Source organism: Azolla caroliniana, unplaced genomic scaffold, assembly GCF_043228905.1.
Source record: "Azolla caroliniana isolate FFs.n. ecotype wild unplaced genomic scaffold, voAzoCaro1.0.p SCAF_16, whole genome shotgun sequence".
Classification (NCBI taxonomy): domain Eukaryota; kingdom Viridiplantae; phylum Streptophyta; class Polypodiopsida; order Salviniales; family Salviniaceae; genus Azolla; species Azolla caroliniana.
The window spans coordinates 3,689,517-3,702,875 of NW_028230451.1; the positions used below are offsets into that span (position 1 = coordinate 3,689,517).

The 13,359-nt window shown below is 37.0% G+C and overlaps 1 protein-coding gene across 1 annotated transcript in view; it reads left to right on the forward strand.

Moving 5' to 3' along the window:
- LOC147853644 (callose synthase 9-like) overlaps positions 1-13,359 on the forward strand; it is a 36,299-nt gene that overhangs the window by 6,157 nt on the left and 16,783 nt on the right. The window contains exons 9-19 of the mRNA XM_087331824.1: positions 32-143; positions 368-493; positions 2,096-2,172; positions 2,266-2,383; positions 2,968-3,078; positions 3,166-3,265; positions 6,108-6,231; positions 6,773-6,944; positions 7,041-7,093; positions 9,138-9,198; positions 9,365-9,449. Coding sequence (XP_087187950.1) covers positions 32-143; positions 368-493; positions 2,096-2,172; positions 2,266-2,383; positions 2,968-3,078; positions 3,166-3,265; positions 6,108-6,231; positions 6,773-6,944; positions 7,041-7,093; positions 9,138-9,198; positions 9,365-9,449 — 1,139 coding nt within the window. The remainder of the gene's footprint in view (positions 1-31; positions 144-367; positions 494-2,095; positions 2,173-2,265; positions 2,384-2,967; positions 3,079-3,165; positions 3,266-6,107; positions 6,232-6,772; positions 6,945-7,040; positions 7,094-9,137; positions 9,199-9,364; positions 9,450-13,359) is intronic.

Sequence of the window (13,359 nt, forward strand, 5' to 3'; positions counted from 1 at the left end):
TTTATGAGATCTCTCATCAATTTTATTCCAGGGTAGCAACCAAAAAAGAGAGGGTGGCTCTAGTAGCTCTATATTTGTGCATATGGGGTGAAGCAGCAAATGTTCGATTTCTCCCAGAGGGTATTTGCTTCATTTATCATCATGTGAGTTTTTGGCAAAATTTTATCTTTAGCAGTTTTTTTAAATGAATCTAGAGGCAGTCTGGTTGAATTTAATTTTTGAATGCTGATGACATTAGGTCTATATAAGCACATGTGTAGTTTCTCAACTCCATTATGTGTCATATGTGCTATGGTAATTGGAGGTTAGATTATATAGCTTTTGACTTGCTTATTTCGTTCTTTCTGGCATTGGTTCATGCATGCAGATGGCAAATGAACTAAATGGAATGTTGGCCCATGATAAAATTGAGCAGAATAAACAATATCGGGTGAAAGAGAAACAGTCCTTCCTGGAAACAGTCATAACACCGATTTACAATGCCTTAAAAGAGGTATATAGTATGGATTCATGTTTCTGAGAAGGAAGTATACAGTTGTATCCTATCCTTCTGGTGTGTGCCAATGGTTTCTTTTTGGAAATTGAATTTTCAGTGAGTGTATCTCGAACATTATTGTGACCTTGCAAAATCTGAGGCATTCCCAAGCCCAAGTTGGAAAATCAACTGAAGATCTAGAGTTTTATATCTATGATTAGCATACATGGTGTATATGCTCCCTGCATTCTTTTAACCTTTAATGTTATTTCAAGCCAAAATCTTCGTAGTTAGCCATTGGTAATCCAATTCAGTTGCTTTATTTTGTATTTCTTAATTGTTTTGGAGATTATTTCTCTATCTTAAGAGTACTTTATGTTTTCACCAGAATTATATTAGTTCCCAAATATTTTGTATTTCTTAATTGTTTTGGAGATTATTTCTCTATCTTAAGAGTACTTTATGTTTTCACCAGAATTATATTAGTTCCCAAATATTTTGTATTTCTTAATTGTTTTGGAGATTATTTCTCTATCTTAAGATTACTTTATGTTTTCACCAGAATTATATTAGTTCCCAAATTTTTTTGTTGACTGGATTTTAAATGTTTTTAGAGGACCATTTTACTTTAGTTTTCCATTTTTGTCTTTGTCGACAATAGTTTTGGCATGGGAAGGTAGATATGATAGAAACTTGGTTTGTTGGCTCCCTTTTTAACCTACCTTTACTTTTGTTACTTGTTAATGAGTCAACATAAACAGCTGTAATCACTAGCAGTGTTTCATAGATCATTGTGGTCTTTTTGAGACCAATGAATTTATCTTCTTTCTTTGTTTTGGGAAATGATAATACAATATGAAAGAAATATTTACTGTCTAGAATGTGAACGATGAAGTGTTAATCTCGCATTTATTGAGCTAGCCTCCTGGGGATATGATGCGCTTAGTTTTGGTATCCATATGGTGGTTTCATTTTGTTCTCTTAAAATAAGTTTTGATAATGTTTGTTAGGTAGCATATGTGACTATGGTCTTTCAGAGACGTACTTTTATACATTTGGTCCTTTTATGATTCTTAATGCAGCATCAGAGTTATCATAGTGCCATTAGAACTGAAATAAAGATGTTCTAGTGCATAAAGGCTTGTAAGCCATTGCTAATAAATTACATAATGTAACTATATTTCCTTTTTATTCAAACTATTTCATCACGTAGGACTCAATGCTTCTTATACATGCCATGAAAGGGTGCCTTACACTATTCTCTGCAATGACAATGACATAGAGGAACTCATAATACCTACATGCCTAGGAGTCCTTGTCAGAAAATATACATATAATGATTTTGAAATACAAATCTTCCTAATTATGTCATGAAGAATCTAAATTTGATAGTTTTGAGTCTTCATTGCGTAATGATTTTTGTGTTTGGGAATCTTTTGTTTATCAGCATGAAGGTGAGGTTTCTTTGGTTGGCAGTTACTTAATAGTAGTTAGTGAATTTTCTGTGCTGCATACTGCAGCCTACACCAAGAGTCAATAGACATAGATAAATTTATTTAAATAATTGAATGTTACACATCTCGGGAAACTTTTCTATATCAAGGTGAATTATTATTTCAGGAAACGTCAAGAAATGGAGGAGGAAAAGCTGGTCATTCGAAATGGAGAAATTATGATGATTTCAATGAATTTTTCTGGTTTGTTCAAAGGATGGCTTACGCAACCATGTTACCATTTAGAATTTGTCAAGTTCAAGTCATGAACATGCAGGAAATGATGTGTTTTTGCAGGTCACCATCATGTTTCAATGAGCTTAAGTGGCCTTTTTCATCAATGACAGAGAGTCCATTTCTTTCTAAACCAGTAAAAGAAGTGGCACCTAAAAACGGCCTGAGCAAACTTCGCGGGGTGATTACATCTTTATCCATAACCAGTTTTTGCCCAATTAATAATTTTCAATTTTAAGTTTTACTACAGGTACGAGCATACTTATTTCACCTTGACTCTTGACTTCTAATGATATTAAGATGTAATCAGATTATGTTAAAGACTCACTTTCACAAAAAAAAGACCATTAGGTCATCGCATCTTTCTTCAGAGTAGAAAACAAATAAAGAAGAGGACATGTACACGCTTCTCCATTTCTTTTTGACATATAAAGAATGTAAAGATTGCCCGAGGAAAACATGAATGTCATCACTCCTATTGCTAAATGCTAAAACATTTTGTAGGCACATCATACATCACTTGAACACACTCTCCATATCTGATTTTCATATGGAAGAGAAAATGTGCTTTCTACTGTTGCACCTGGGTGAAGGATTTTTGTGAGTGGCGGTGAACTTTGAAAAAGCCCTGATATATTAGTAGTGTAGTTTGCAAATTTGTTTGGACATTCCATGCTATATGTAGATGCATCTTTATCTTATTTATTCATGTTGGAGCCATAGTGGTTTGGAATGCCTAATCATAACTACAGTTATATTTTTCAGGTAGCTAGAAAGCCTGGATTGGGGAAAACATCTTTTGTTGAGCACAGGACATTTTTTCATTTGTATCACAGTTTCCTTCGTGTGTGGATTTTGTTAGTGTTAATGTTACAAGTAAGTGTTGTAATTCATGCTATGAAAACGTTTCGGTTATGGTTATTGTTGGAAAATATATAGTTAAAGAGTTACAATCATCTGCAGGGTTTGACGATCATTGCATTCTCAGAGAATTTTAACATGGAGATGCTGAAGGTTTTGTTGAGCCTTGGTGTGACCTACTTTATCATGAAGTTAATTGAATGTAAGAACTATTATTTATCTTGCGTAAGCTAAATATGTTATTGTACGAATCTACCAATCTACTATCACAGATGAAAAGGGTGCTGAGGTCGTGGTACATGGGGCCGGGGCCTAAGTACACAAGAAATTGCTATTGTCTGATCTATGGTAACCCCTTTGTTATGTGCTGGTCGGGAGCCCATTTGTGCATCCCTTGATTGACTTGTAGCATTAGGAGTGATAGGGCTAAAGAAAGTTGTGATTGTTCTTTGTGGGTGAGCTTGTGTGGCTGTACGAATTTCCTTCAACAACTTTTCCCTATGTCTCTTGAGTTCTAATGAGAAAATTCCTAGGCACCGTTGATCCTCATATTCCATAACCTTGTGTAGCGGGCCTAAGCCTTGTTTAAAGAGGCAATGGTATCTCCCTCTGATTTCATAAAAGACTCTACAGTGACAAACATAGTGTTCTTCAGATTCCACTCCTTGATGACACAATTGGCAAATTCTTTCATCTATAGGTATGTGTATATCTGCCTACCTCAATCTCTAACGGATGTGATGAAGTTCACAGCTGCTCTATCACATTGCGCAACGCATAGGACATATGCATGTCCATATAAGGTGGCCTCATGATGAATCCATCGTCAGATGTGTGTAAAAGTGTCTTGTAGTGGGCCCGGCCCTATCACACTGCACATCACATTGGACAGATTGATGTCTATATAAGGTGGCCTGATGATGAATCCATCTTCATTCTAAGTGATATAAGGAGAGAGATGACCAGCCTAAACATTATGAGGTTATGAGGGCCCTAGAAGACATTCTCAGTTGTGAGGTTCATTCCACATTGGTATCTAGTATGAATCTTCACTTATATTTTGCTGTGAATGAGATGATTAAGGATTCTATAGCATCTAGTGACATGGCTATGAACCATGAGTAGATTATGGGATGGCATTGTCTTTTATGCTTGGCATTACAGTGTACTCATGTTGATGCATGAGATGATTGAGGATGCCATAGCATTCAGTGACATGGCTAGAAACCAGTGTACATTATGAGGGTGCCTTTGTCATAGATGGCCTCTATGCCCACTGCTATAGGACACTCAAGGCACATTGATATGATGCCTTCTGAGGAGAGAGATGACCAGCATAGGCATTATGAGGTTATGATTTATCTAGAAGATGTGCCACTCACACATTCTCAGTTGTGAGGTTCATTCCACATTGGCAACCCTTGCCCTAGCATAGGGTGTGGGTCATTAGTGGGACGATTCCATAATTTCACCGAGTGCAGCAAAGGAAAGAAAATGACTTTGCTTGCTTATCGGGGGCATTATCGACTTTTATTTTATTGTTGTTCTAAACACACTGTGGGGTACACTCCCCTGTGTTGATTCATTTCACACGGCTCCTCTCAGCATTAAATGAGATACTACAGATGTGGTACTTGTATATACTACTTTATAACCATAAGGATTGGGTGCCAACTTGCATTTCTTGTGGTTTTTGTACAATTAATATAAACTGTGTTACTGAAACATCCACATGAACAATACTAACAGTTATGTATTCTTCAAACCTGCACCCAGATATTTGGACTTTGTCTGGCAAGTTTGAAGTCTATCTCCCTTTATTCCTTTGCAGTTTCCAAACATGTCAGGAGTATGAAATAATTGATGACAATGAGAATTTATGCAATGATGTCGTGATGTGGCGTGCCGAAGGTGGGAAACATTGGGAAGATAAATTTCTCATGTTTGTATGTGTTGGCGTTGTTGGTATGCATAAGTGGAGGATTGGTTTCAACAAAGTGGCATGGTCGTTAGAGACCCTCCAATCATAGCCGGAACTTAAGTTATAGAAAGAAAGAAAGAAAGAAAGAAATATTAACATCTTTGAAGAGGCCAAAATGGCTTATATAGAGAGGAGCAGAAAGAAGAAAGAAAGAAAGATATATTAACGTCTTCTAAGAGGCCAAAATGGCCTATAAGACCAAACAAGAGATTACATCTTAAGTGTTGTCTCGTCTTTGAGAACAACAAATCAAAATAAAATAAATATTATTCCATAAATATAGAAGTAAATGAGATAAAAAGAGATGAGGGAAACTGGTTTTCGGCACATGTGAGAGTCTCAAGTTAGATGTATTGTAACTTTTGACTTCGAAAGATCTCTAGCATAGGTCGATCCAGAATGGAAAGGTCTCCGAAGTGAGGGAAGCACCTGCGATGGCGGGAGATAATGGCTTTTATCTGTCGATGACAAGGGTGTTGAGGTTGGGGCCCCCGTGCACAGCAAATTGCTATTGCCCAATCAATTGTAACCCCTTTGTCATGTCCTGGTCGGGAGCCCATTTGTGTATCCCTTGATTGACTTGTAGAATCAGTAGGAGTGATGGGGCTAAAGAAAGTTGTGATTGTTCCTTGTGGATGAGCTTGTGTGGCTGTATTCTTCAACAACTTTTCCCGATGTCTCTTCAGCTGTAGCAAGAAAAGTCCTAGGCACCGTTGGTCCTCATATTCCATTACCTTGCTCAGTGATAGATATCTTTAAAATAACAATTAAGAGATCTCAGTTATTCCTTTTTTTCCAGTTTAAAAACTGTGAATAAAAGTTAGATATTAAATGATGAAGCATAGTATTAAAACATTACCTTTTCACTTGAGACTTGGGAAGTCCTCACAAGTTATTACATATAGATTCACTGACTTATCTTATTGAAACTCTCAATTTCTTAAATTCTCAAATATCTGCGTCCTTCTGACTTTGTTTATCCCTTCACTAACATTATGAAAAATAGGCTAGTGCTAGTATATTTTCGGAAAGTAACATAACTGTCATTTCTGTGAATGTTCAGCTGTGCTTGATGTAATACTGATGGTAGGAGCCTATAGAAGTTCACGGAAAAATGCAATGAATCGAATATTTGTACAACTGATTTTTTTCGGAGGATGCACAGGCGGTTCATTTTACTTATATTTGTAAGTTATTATACCCGAGATAATCTTATTGTGTAAATTCATCTTTTAACTCTTACAACTTACGATAAATGATAATGTATGTCCTATTGAAATTAGTATAATTCTTTTATGTTTCCTATTCAAGTCTTATAGTACCACTATGTCTGAGTTGTAACATAATTAATAGAATTTATTGGTATAATGGAAGTATTTTTTCATTAATCTTGCATAAAATTTCAGTAGATATGTCAATCGTTATAAAAGTTGTTTTCTAATAGCAATATATGCCGTGGCAACATTTAATCCAATTGCTAAAGTTAACCTCATTCAGTGATAATCTGCATAACATTGTTTTGGTGGTCTTATGCTGAAATGATCTTTTGAAGGATTTCTTATCTTTAAGATAGCATTATAAAGTGAACCCGTTAAGTACATAGAGGGAAACATCCCTTGCAATCTGGCTACAGAGTTTAAAGTGAAAGATTTTAACTTCGAAAAATTCCGGGACAAATAATTGTAAAATTCTATGACATCCTTTTGAAAATGTCTGCTGAATTTTTAGGAAGATGATGCTGGGCGAAAATGCATTCTTCCATATATACCTGCTAGTGCTAGGTGTATATGCAGCTGTCCAGCTTTTTGTAAGTCTGATTCTACACATTCCCTTGTTGAGAGAATGGTCTGAGGGAAGTGATAGGTTCAGAGTTATGGAAGCGTTAAAATGGCTTTTTCAGGTATGTCACATTGATCAAGGTCAAATGTATCTTTTGTAGGCATTAAGATGATATCTCTTAATGTATGATGATATTCTATTTACCTATGTTTCCCAGGAACGCTATTTTGTTGGACGTGGGTTGTATGAAAGGCCAAGTGATTACATCAGGTTGTTCCTTTACTATGCTACTTGAAACTAACAATTGGCAATGGTTTGGTTCGGTTTGAGAGGGTCCAAACCGAACCGTTTAAATTGTTTGAAACCTGAACCAAACCGCGAAACTGTTAAACTGAACTGTTAAAACATTTTTCAAACCGTAAAAACTGTGGTTTCGTGGTTCGGTTTCGGTTTTCAACATAGGTCAAATTTATTATTTTTTAAAATTTATAATATTTCATTATTTAGAATTTTTAAAATTTTTAAGATGTTCCTAAAATGTGAGAATAAGGTGTAAAAATGAAAAGATTGTTTAAATTTTTTTTAGAATTAAATTTTTTTTTAATAAAAATAAAAATAAAAACCATTAAACCATTTAAACTGCGGTTTTTGATTGTTGAAACTAAACCGAAACCGAACCGAACCGTTGAAACCGTTAAACAGTGGTTTCGCGGTTCGGTTCGGTTCAAACCAAACCCTTGCCGATTGTGACTTGAAACTTGGATGTTGATTCTGAGTTGGAATATTCAATATACCTTTTTCACATAGTTTGTTTTAGACTATGTGATCATTAGGTCACATTACTTGATTCTGAGCTAGGTGGTCAATTATAGTTTTTAGAAACTGCGTACTACCTCTCTCATGAATTTTTGTTTATATATCTGTCCTCATCTGCATTGATTAATGAATATTTCAACAAAGTTCTAGCTCCTTAGTTATACTTTGAATGCCTCTTTGACACTCACCTATATTTTATTCTTGTGGGATAAGAACCAAGGACATGGCCGAAGCTCGGTTCATAAACAGGAACAATGTGAACTAGAATCTACAAGTAATTTAGAGACCTGATAAAACAGTAGAGCATGAATTATGACCTATTCTCATCTAAGTTGCAAGGGATCTACATAAAGAACATCTGTTATCGTGGAAGTTCTCAACCCATTTTTCCACAAAGAAAGATTTAAAGCAAGATGGATCATCGTCTATGAAGGGCCAAAATGACATACGAGACTAAATCATCCATACCTTAATTATTTCTCATCATAAATATATAGATAGTCTACAGCATACTTAAGGCCAACATTGAGGTGTCTTGTCAGTTTGCCCCCTTTTTGGTATCATAGTTCTAAAGTGCTACAACTGTCTTGTTTTGAATGAGCTAAATCTAGTTGTTCTGGCTTGAATAATGGCTACTAAACATTTGAACTTTTTATGTTTCCCTGCACAATCCCTTTTCCTTCCTTTCACTTCTTGAAAGTGAAGAAACATCTTACTGGAGTTATCTCAAAAACTCAACATGAACCAAGAAGTTTGAAATTTCCATATTGAACAAGATAGACTGCTGAAAGCTGGCAATATACTTTGAATGCACCTGGACAAATAAGTTTCAAAATTGAAGGTGACCTGTTGGTTCCCTAGAGTCTTTTTGGGGAATAAAGTGAAATAAAATATGGTTCAAGTTATTGATTTCTGTTTTATTTCCCTTATGAGAATGGGTTTCAGAACAAAATTACAATGAACCACTTATGTACCAAACTTGTGCCAAGAGAAGTATTTGCCATTATAATGTAATCTAAATAATCCTACATTAGAAAACTGGTAGCATTGTCATCGAGGGTAGAATAGGTTGAGGATTTCAATCGGTATTGCATGAGAGGTCCTCATGCTTCTAAGGCAATGTATATAGGAAAGGCAGCAATTATTCCTCAAGAATGCTGTTGACTGTTAACTGATATGTGGTGCATTATGATATTATGTCTGAGCTCCTAGATTGTTTTCTAGTAAACGTTCAGATTCTTCTTGCAGTAGAGTTGTAATCCAAATTTCTATTACTCCAAATCTGGTCGCAAACCTTTTTGACCTTCTCTCTTGCTGCTGCAACAGTTTCTAAATATATCACATATAATAACAATCTAGCCTCATAATAAAATATGAGGTTGTTCTCCCCTCAAAATAATATTTCTAAGAATAAAACAGAGAACATAAATTAGTTTTTCTGGTTTTCTTATCAGTAGACATGTTATAAGTGATCACTAATGCCTGTTGTTTTTAACAGATATGTCTTATTTTGGGTGTTGGTGCTTGTCTCCAAATTCACCTTTAGCTATTTTCTTCAGGTTGGTGTTTAATCTTGACACTTGCCAGTGCTAAATATTTCTGTAGACTTGACATCTCATTAATCTTGGATACTGTCTTCAGTTTGGTGATTGTTTGGAAGTTTCACTGTCAAATATTTCTATGGGCTTAAAATCTCATTAATACAAATTCAACTTGTTGCCATAGATAAAGCCACTTGTGGGTGCCACAAATTCGATAACATCATATTCAGGAGAAATCAATTATAAATGGCATGACTTAATCTCCAAAGGTTTGTAATTTTATATTGCCCATCATAATCAAATAATTAGAATTGTGGAATTGGGAGGTAGTGTGAGATGAAGTGTTTATGGCAAGGGTTAGGGTCTCAATCAAATAGTTGACAATTATGAAAAATAGGAACATAAGACCACCATACCAAGAGAAGTTTAGGTGCTCATTGTTATTAATTATAACTAATCAAGCTACCAAATCTCATAATTCTCATCATAGGTAATGTTCCTAAGCAATTGAATGCTTTTGTACATAATTAAATAAGATATTTTTTAGTGTCCATAGAGATGCCAAAATGACTGTAATTGAGGGGGAGAGACTGACCTCATAGAAGACTTGTGGTCTCCATTTTTCTTCTTGCATCTCCAACTTGCAAAGTTGAACCTATTGAGCTTTTATTCATGAGAGAGCTACCAATATTCTTCTTCTCTTTGTCTTCCTCCTTTCTGCATCAATAAATGGTGTCTGACTTCTAATACATGCGAGCTATGTAGTTGCACTATGATAACAACGGTCAACCTTGCTACTGTGTATGCACCGACTTCAAGAGTAAAACAAGATCTGGGCAGGCTACGTTGGTTAATAACCCTCAAGCTGTAGTTATGAAAACGAGATGTTTAGTTCTCACATAGTGGATGGATAAAATAGCTATATGAGAGGAGATGTTGGGAATAAAGGGCCATCGTGCCTTTTATTAGTGCACAAGTGTGAACGCACTCGTAGCACACTTTTGACTTGTATATACATAATATCTAAAAACCAAAAAAGAGGTACACTCTTTGTACCCAAGACAGAGTGCATCTCTCTCTCTCTCACTCAGACTCTCTCCCTCTCTGTTTTTGACCTAAACCCTAATCCTCGTGCTGCCTTCAAATTGGTATCAGAGCAGGGTTTAGGGTTTTATGCAGAGAAAAGTTTCGAGTTTTCTGTAGAGCAGAGTTTAAGGTTTTCTACAGAGCAGAGATTAGGGTTTTTTGCAGAGCAGAATTTAGGGTTTTTGCAGAGCAGGTCACGTTTTCTGCAGAGCAGGTTTGGTCTTCCGTTTTGGCTAAGAAACCATGAGTAGCAGTAGTGATAGTAGCCACCTTATGCACATCAAGAAGCTTGAGGGTGCACATAACTTCGCGGTTTGGAAAAAAGCAATGCTACAACATCCTGCTACAGAAGAAGCATGCAAAGCCTATTAAGGTCAAAGGGGTAAAGCCTACAGATATGGATGAAGATGATTGGCAAGAGTTGAATGAGCTTGCGCGCTCGACTATTGAGTTGTCGATTTTTGATGCTTTGCTTTTTAATATTGAAGGTTTGGACTCCACCTATTCTATATGGATTAGACTAGAGGAATTGTATGCCCAAAAGACGGCAACTACCAAAGTTTATTGGCTTAAGAAACTTATGGATTTGTGTATGACAGAGGGCACACCCATGTCAATTCACCTGAGTGAGTTCAATTCCATTTTCAGCCAATTGGTTGCCTTAAAATTCATCATTGATGATGAGTTTAAGGCCACGTTTTTACTTTGCACCTTGCCAGAAATTTGGGCTACTTTCAGGACTGTTATGAGCAATTCAAATGCGATGCTTCTTTATGCCGATGTAGAGAGTTCTCTACTCATGGAAGAGATGAGTCTGCAAAATAATGCATCCAATAAGTCCTCTAGTGCGTTGCATATGAGGGGTAGGTCACAACAAAGAGGCAAATCTGATAGTTATGGCCGTAATAAATCACGTGGTAAAGATGTAGAATGCCATCACTGTGGCAAAAAGGGTACACTTTAAACGTGATTGTTTCAAATGGAAGAAAGAGAAAGGAAAGGGCAAGAAGATAGATGATTTCATAGAAGAAAAGAGAGAGATTCAACCGAGGAAAGGCAATACTAAAATTGAAGAGGTGAATGTAGTCACTCATGATAGTGATAGTGGAAATGATGTACTCTTTGTTTCATGATGCCATAGAGATCATGCTTTCCTTGCAGATACGGATGGTGACATGCACACTTGGATACTCAATTCTGGTGCTTCTTTTCACGTCACTCCTCATCATGAGTGGTTTTCAGATTGCACAGGGGGATACGGATGGTGACATGCACACTTGGATACTCGATTCCGGTGCTTCTTTTCACGTCACTCCTCATCATGAGTGGTTTTCAGATTACACATGTGGTTGACATGGTGTTGTCCATCTTGGGGACAACTATGCATGTGAAATTGCAGGTATTGGCACTGTGCAATTACAGTTTCAGCATGGGTCTGCTTTCACACTGTACGACATGTACCTCAGCTCAAGAAGAGCTTGATTAGCACAGGACAGCTAGATGATGATGGATTTCACACAACCTTTGGTGATGGGAAATGGAAGATTTGTAAGGGATCTAGAGTTATTGCCAAGGGTAGTAAAAGTGATACTTTGTATCCTCTCCATGTATCTAGTGTGAGTGACCATGTTGTTGCCATAACCGAGCAGCCTAGTGTTTCTTTGTGGCATGGCCGGTTGGGACACATGAGTGAAACTGGTATGAAAGTACTTTCTTGTTTGGGTTACTTGCCATGTCTTCGTTATGCTGATTTTGAACATTGTGATCATTGCATTTATGGTAAACATGTACAAACATCTCATAAAAAGTCTATTTTGCTGAAGTCGTCCCCGCTTGAGTTTGTACATTCAGATGTATGTCAGATGCCAGGGCTATCATTAGGGGGAAAGAAATACTTAGTCACTTTTGTCGATGATGCTACACGGAAGGTATGGGTTTACCCTATTTGTAGCAATGATGAAGTGCTCGACAAGTTTCAAACATTTTTGGCATTAGTTGAGAATCAAATTGATAAGACACTTAAGTGTCTTCGCTCTAACAATGGTGGGGAATATGTGTCCAAGGCTTTTCAAGCACTTTGTGACAGCAAAGGGATAAAGAGGGAACTCACTGCCCCTTATAATCCACCCCAAAATGGAGTTGCAGAGCGTATGAATCGGACTATTCAAGATAAGGTCCGTACTATGCGGTCTCATGCTGCGTTACCCCATGGTTTTTGGGCAGAGGCTGTTATGACAGCTGTTTACTTGATTAATCGGTCACCTAACAGGTCTTTGGGAGGGGGAATACCCCAAGAAGCGTGGTCTGGCAAGCCACCTTCATATGCTCACTTGAGAGTGTTTGGCTGTGAGGCTTTTGTGCACATTCGTAAAGAAGAACGCAACAAACTTGAGCCAAAGTCCTGCAAATGTATTTTCCTAGGATACGGTGATGAGGGTGAAATGGGGTATAGATTGTGGGATCCCGAGAAACGAAAAATAGTATGCAGCAATGATGCATAAACAACCCGAAAAGACGGAGGAAGTACGTAGGGTTGTATTCCGAGAAGAAATACCTTTTAGACAGGAAAATGTGCCCGCTGTACAGCAGCAAACACCTGCTGTAAAATTACCTGCAAATGCAGAAAATGAGGTTGGAAATCATCAGCCAGCCTTTGCCAATAATGATGAGCCACCAAATGTGCACGAACAGCTAGAACAGCAAGCTGTGAATGCTGATTTGCAGGTTGAAATGCCTGGACTGGAAATTGAAAATGATGATTTGCAGGCTCAACAGCTACCAAACAATGAGCATTGGGTTAGGAGATCGTCTAGAGTTACTAGACAGCCTGACAGATTTGTTCCTGATGCAAACAGTGTGGCTGATTATGTTATGGTAACTGATTGTGGCGAACCGACGTGCTTCAAGGAAGCAATAGACAGACAGGACAATAAGAAATGGTATAAAGCCATGTTGTCAGAGATGGAATCTCTTGAGAAAAATGACACTTGGGATTTGGTGCAATTGCCTAAAGGGCAGAAAACACTTCCATGCAAATGGGTTTATAAAATGAAGGTCATTTCTGATTCCTCGCCAAAGTACAAAACAAGATTG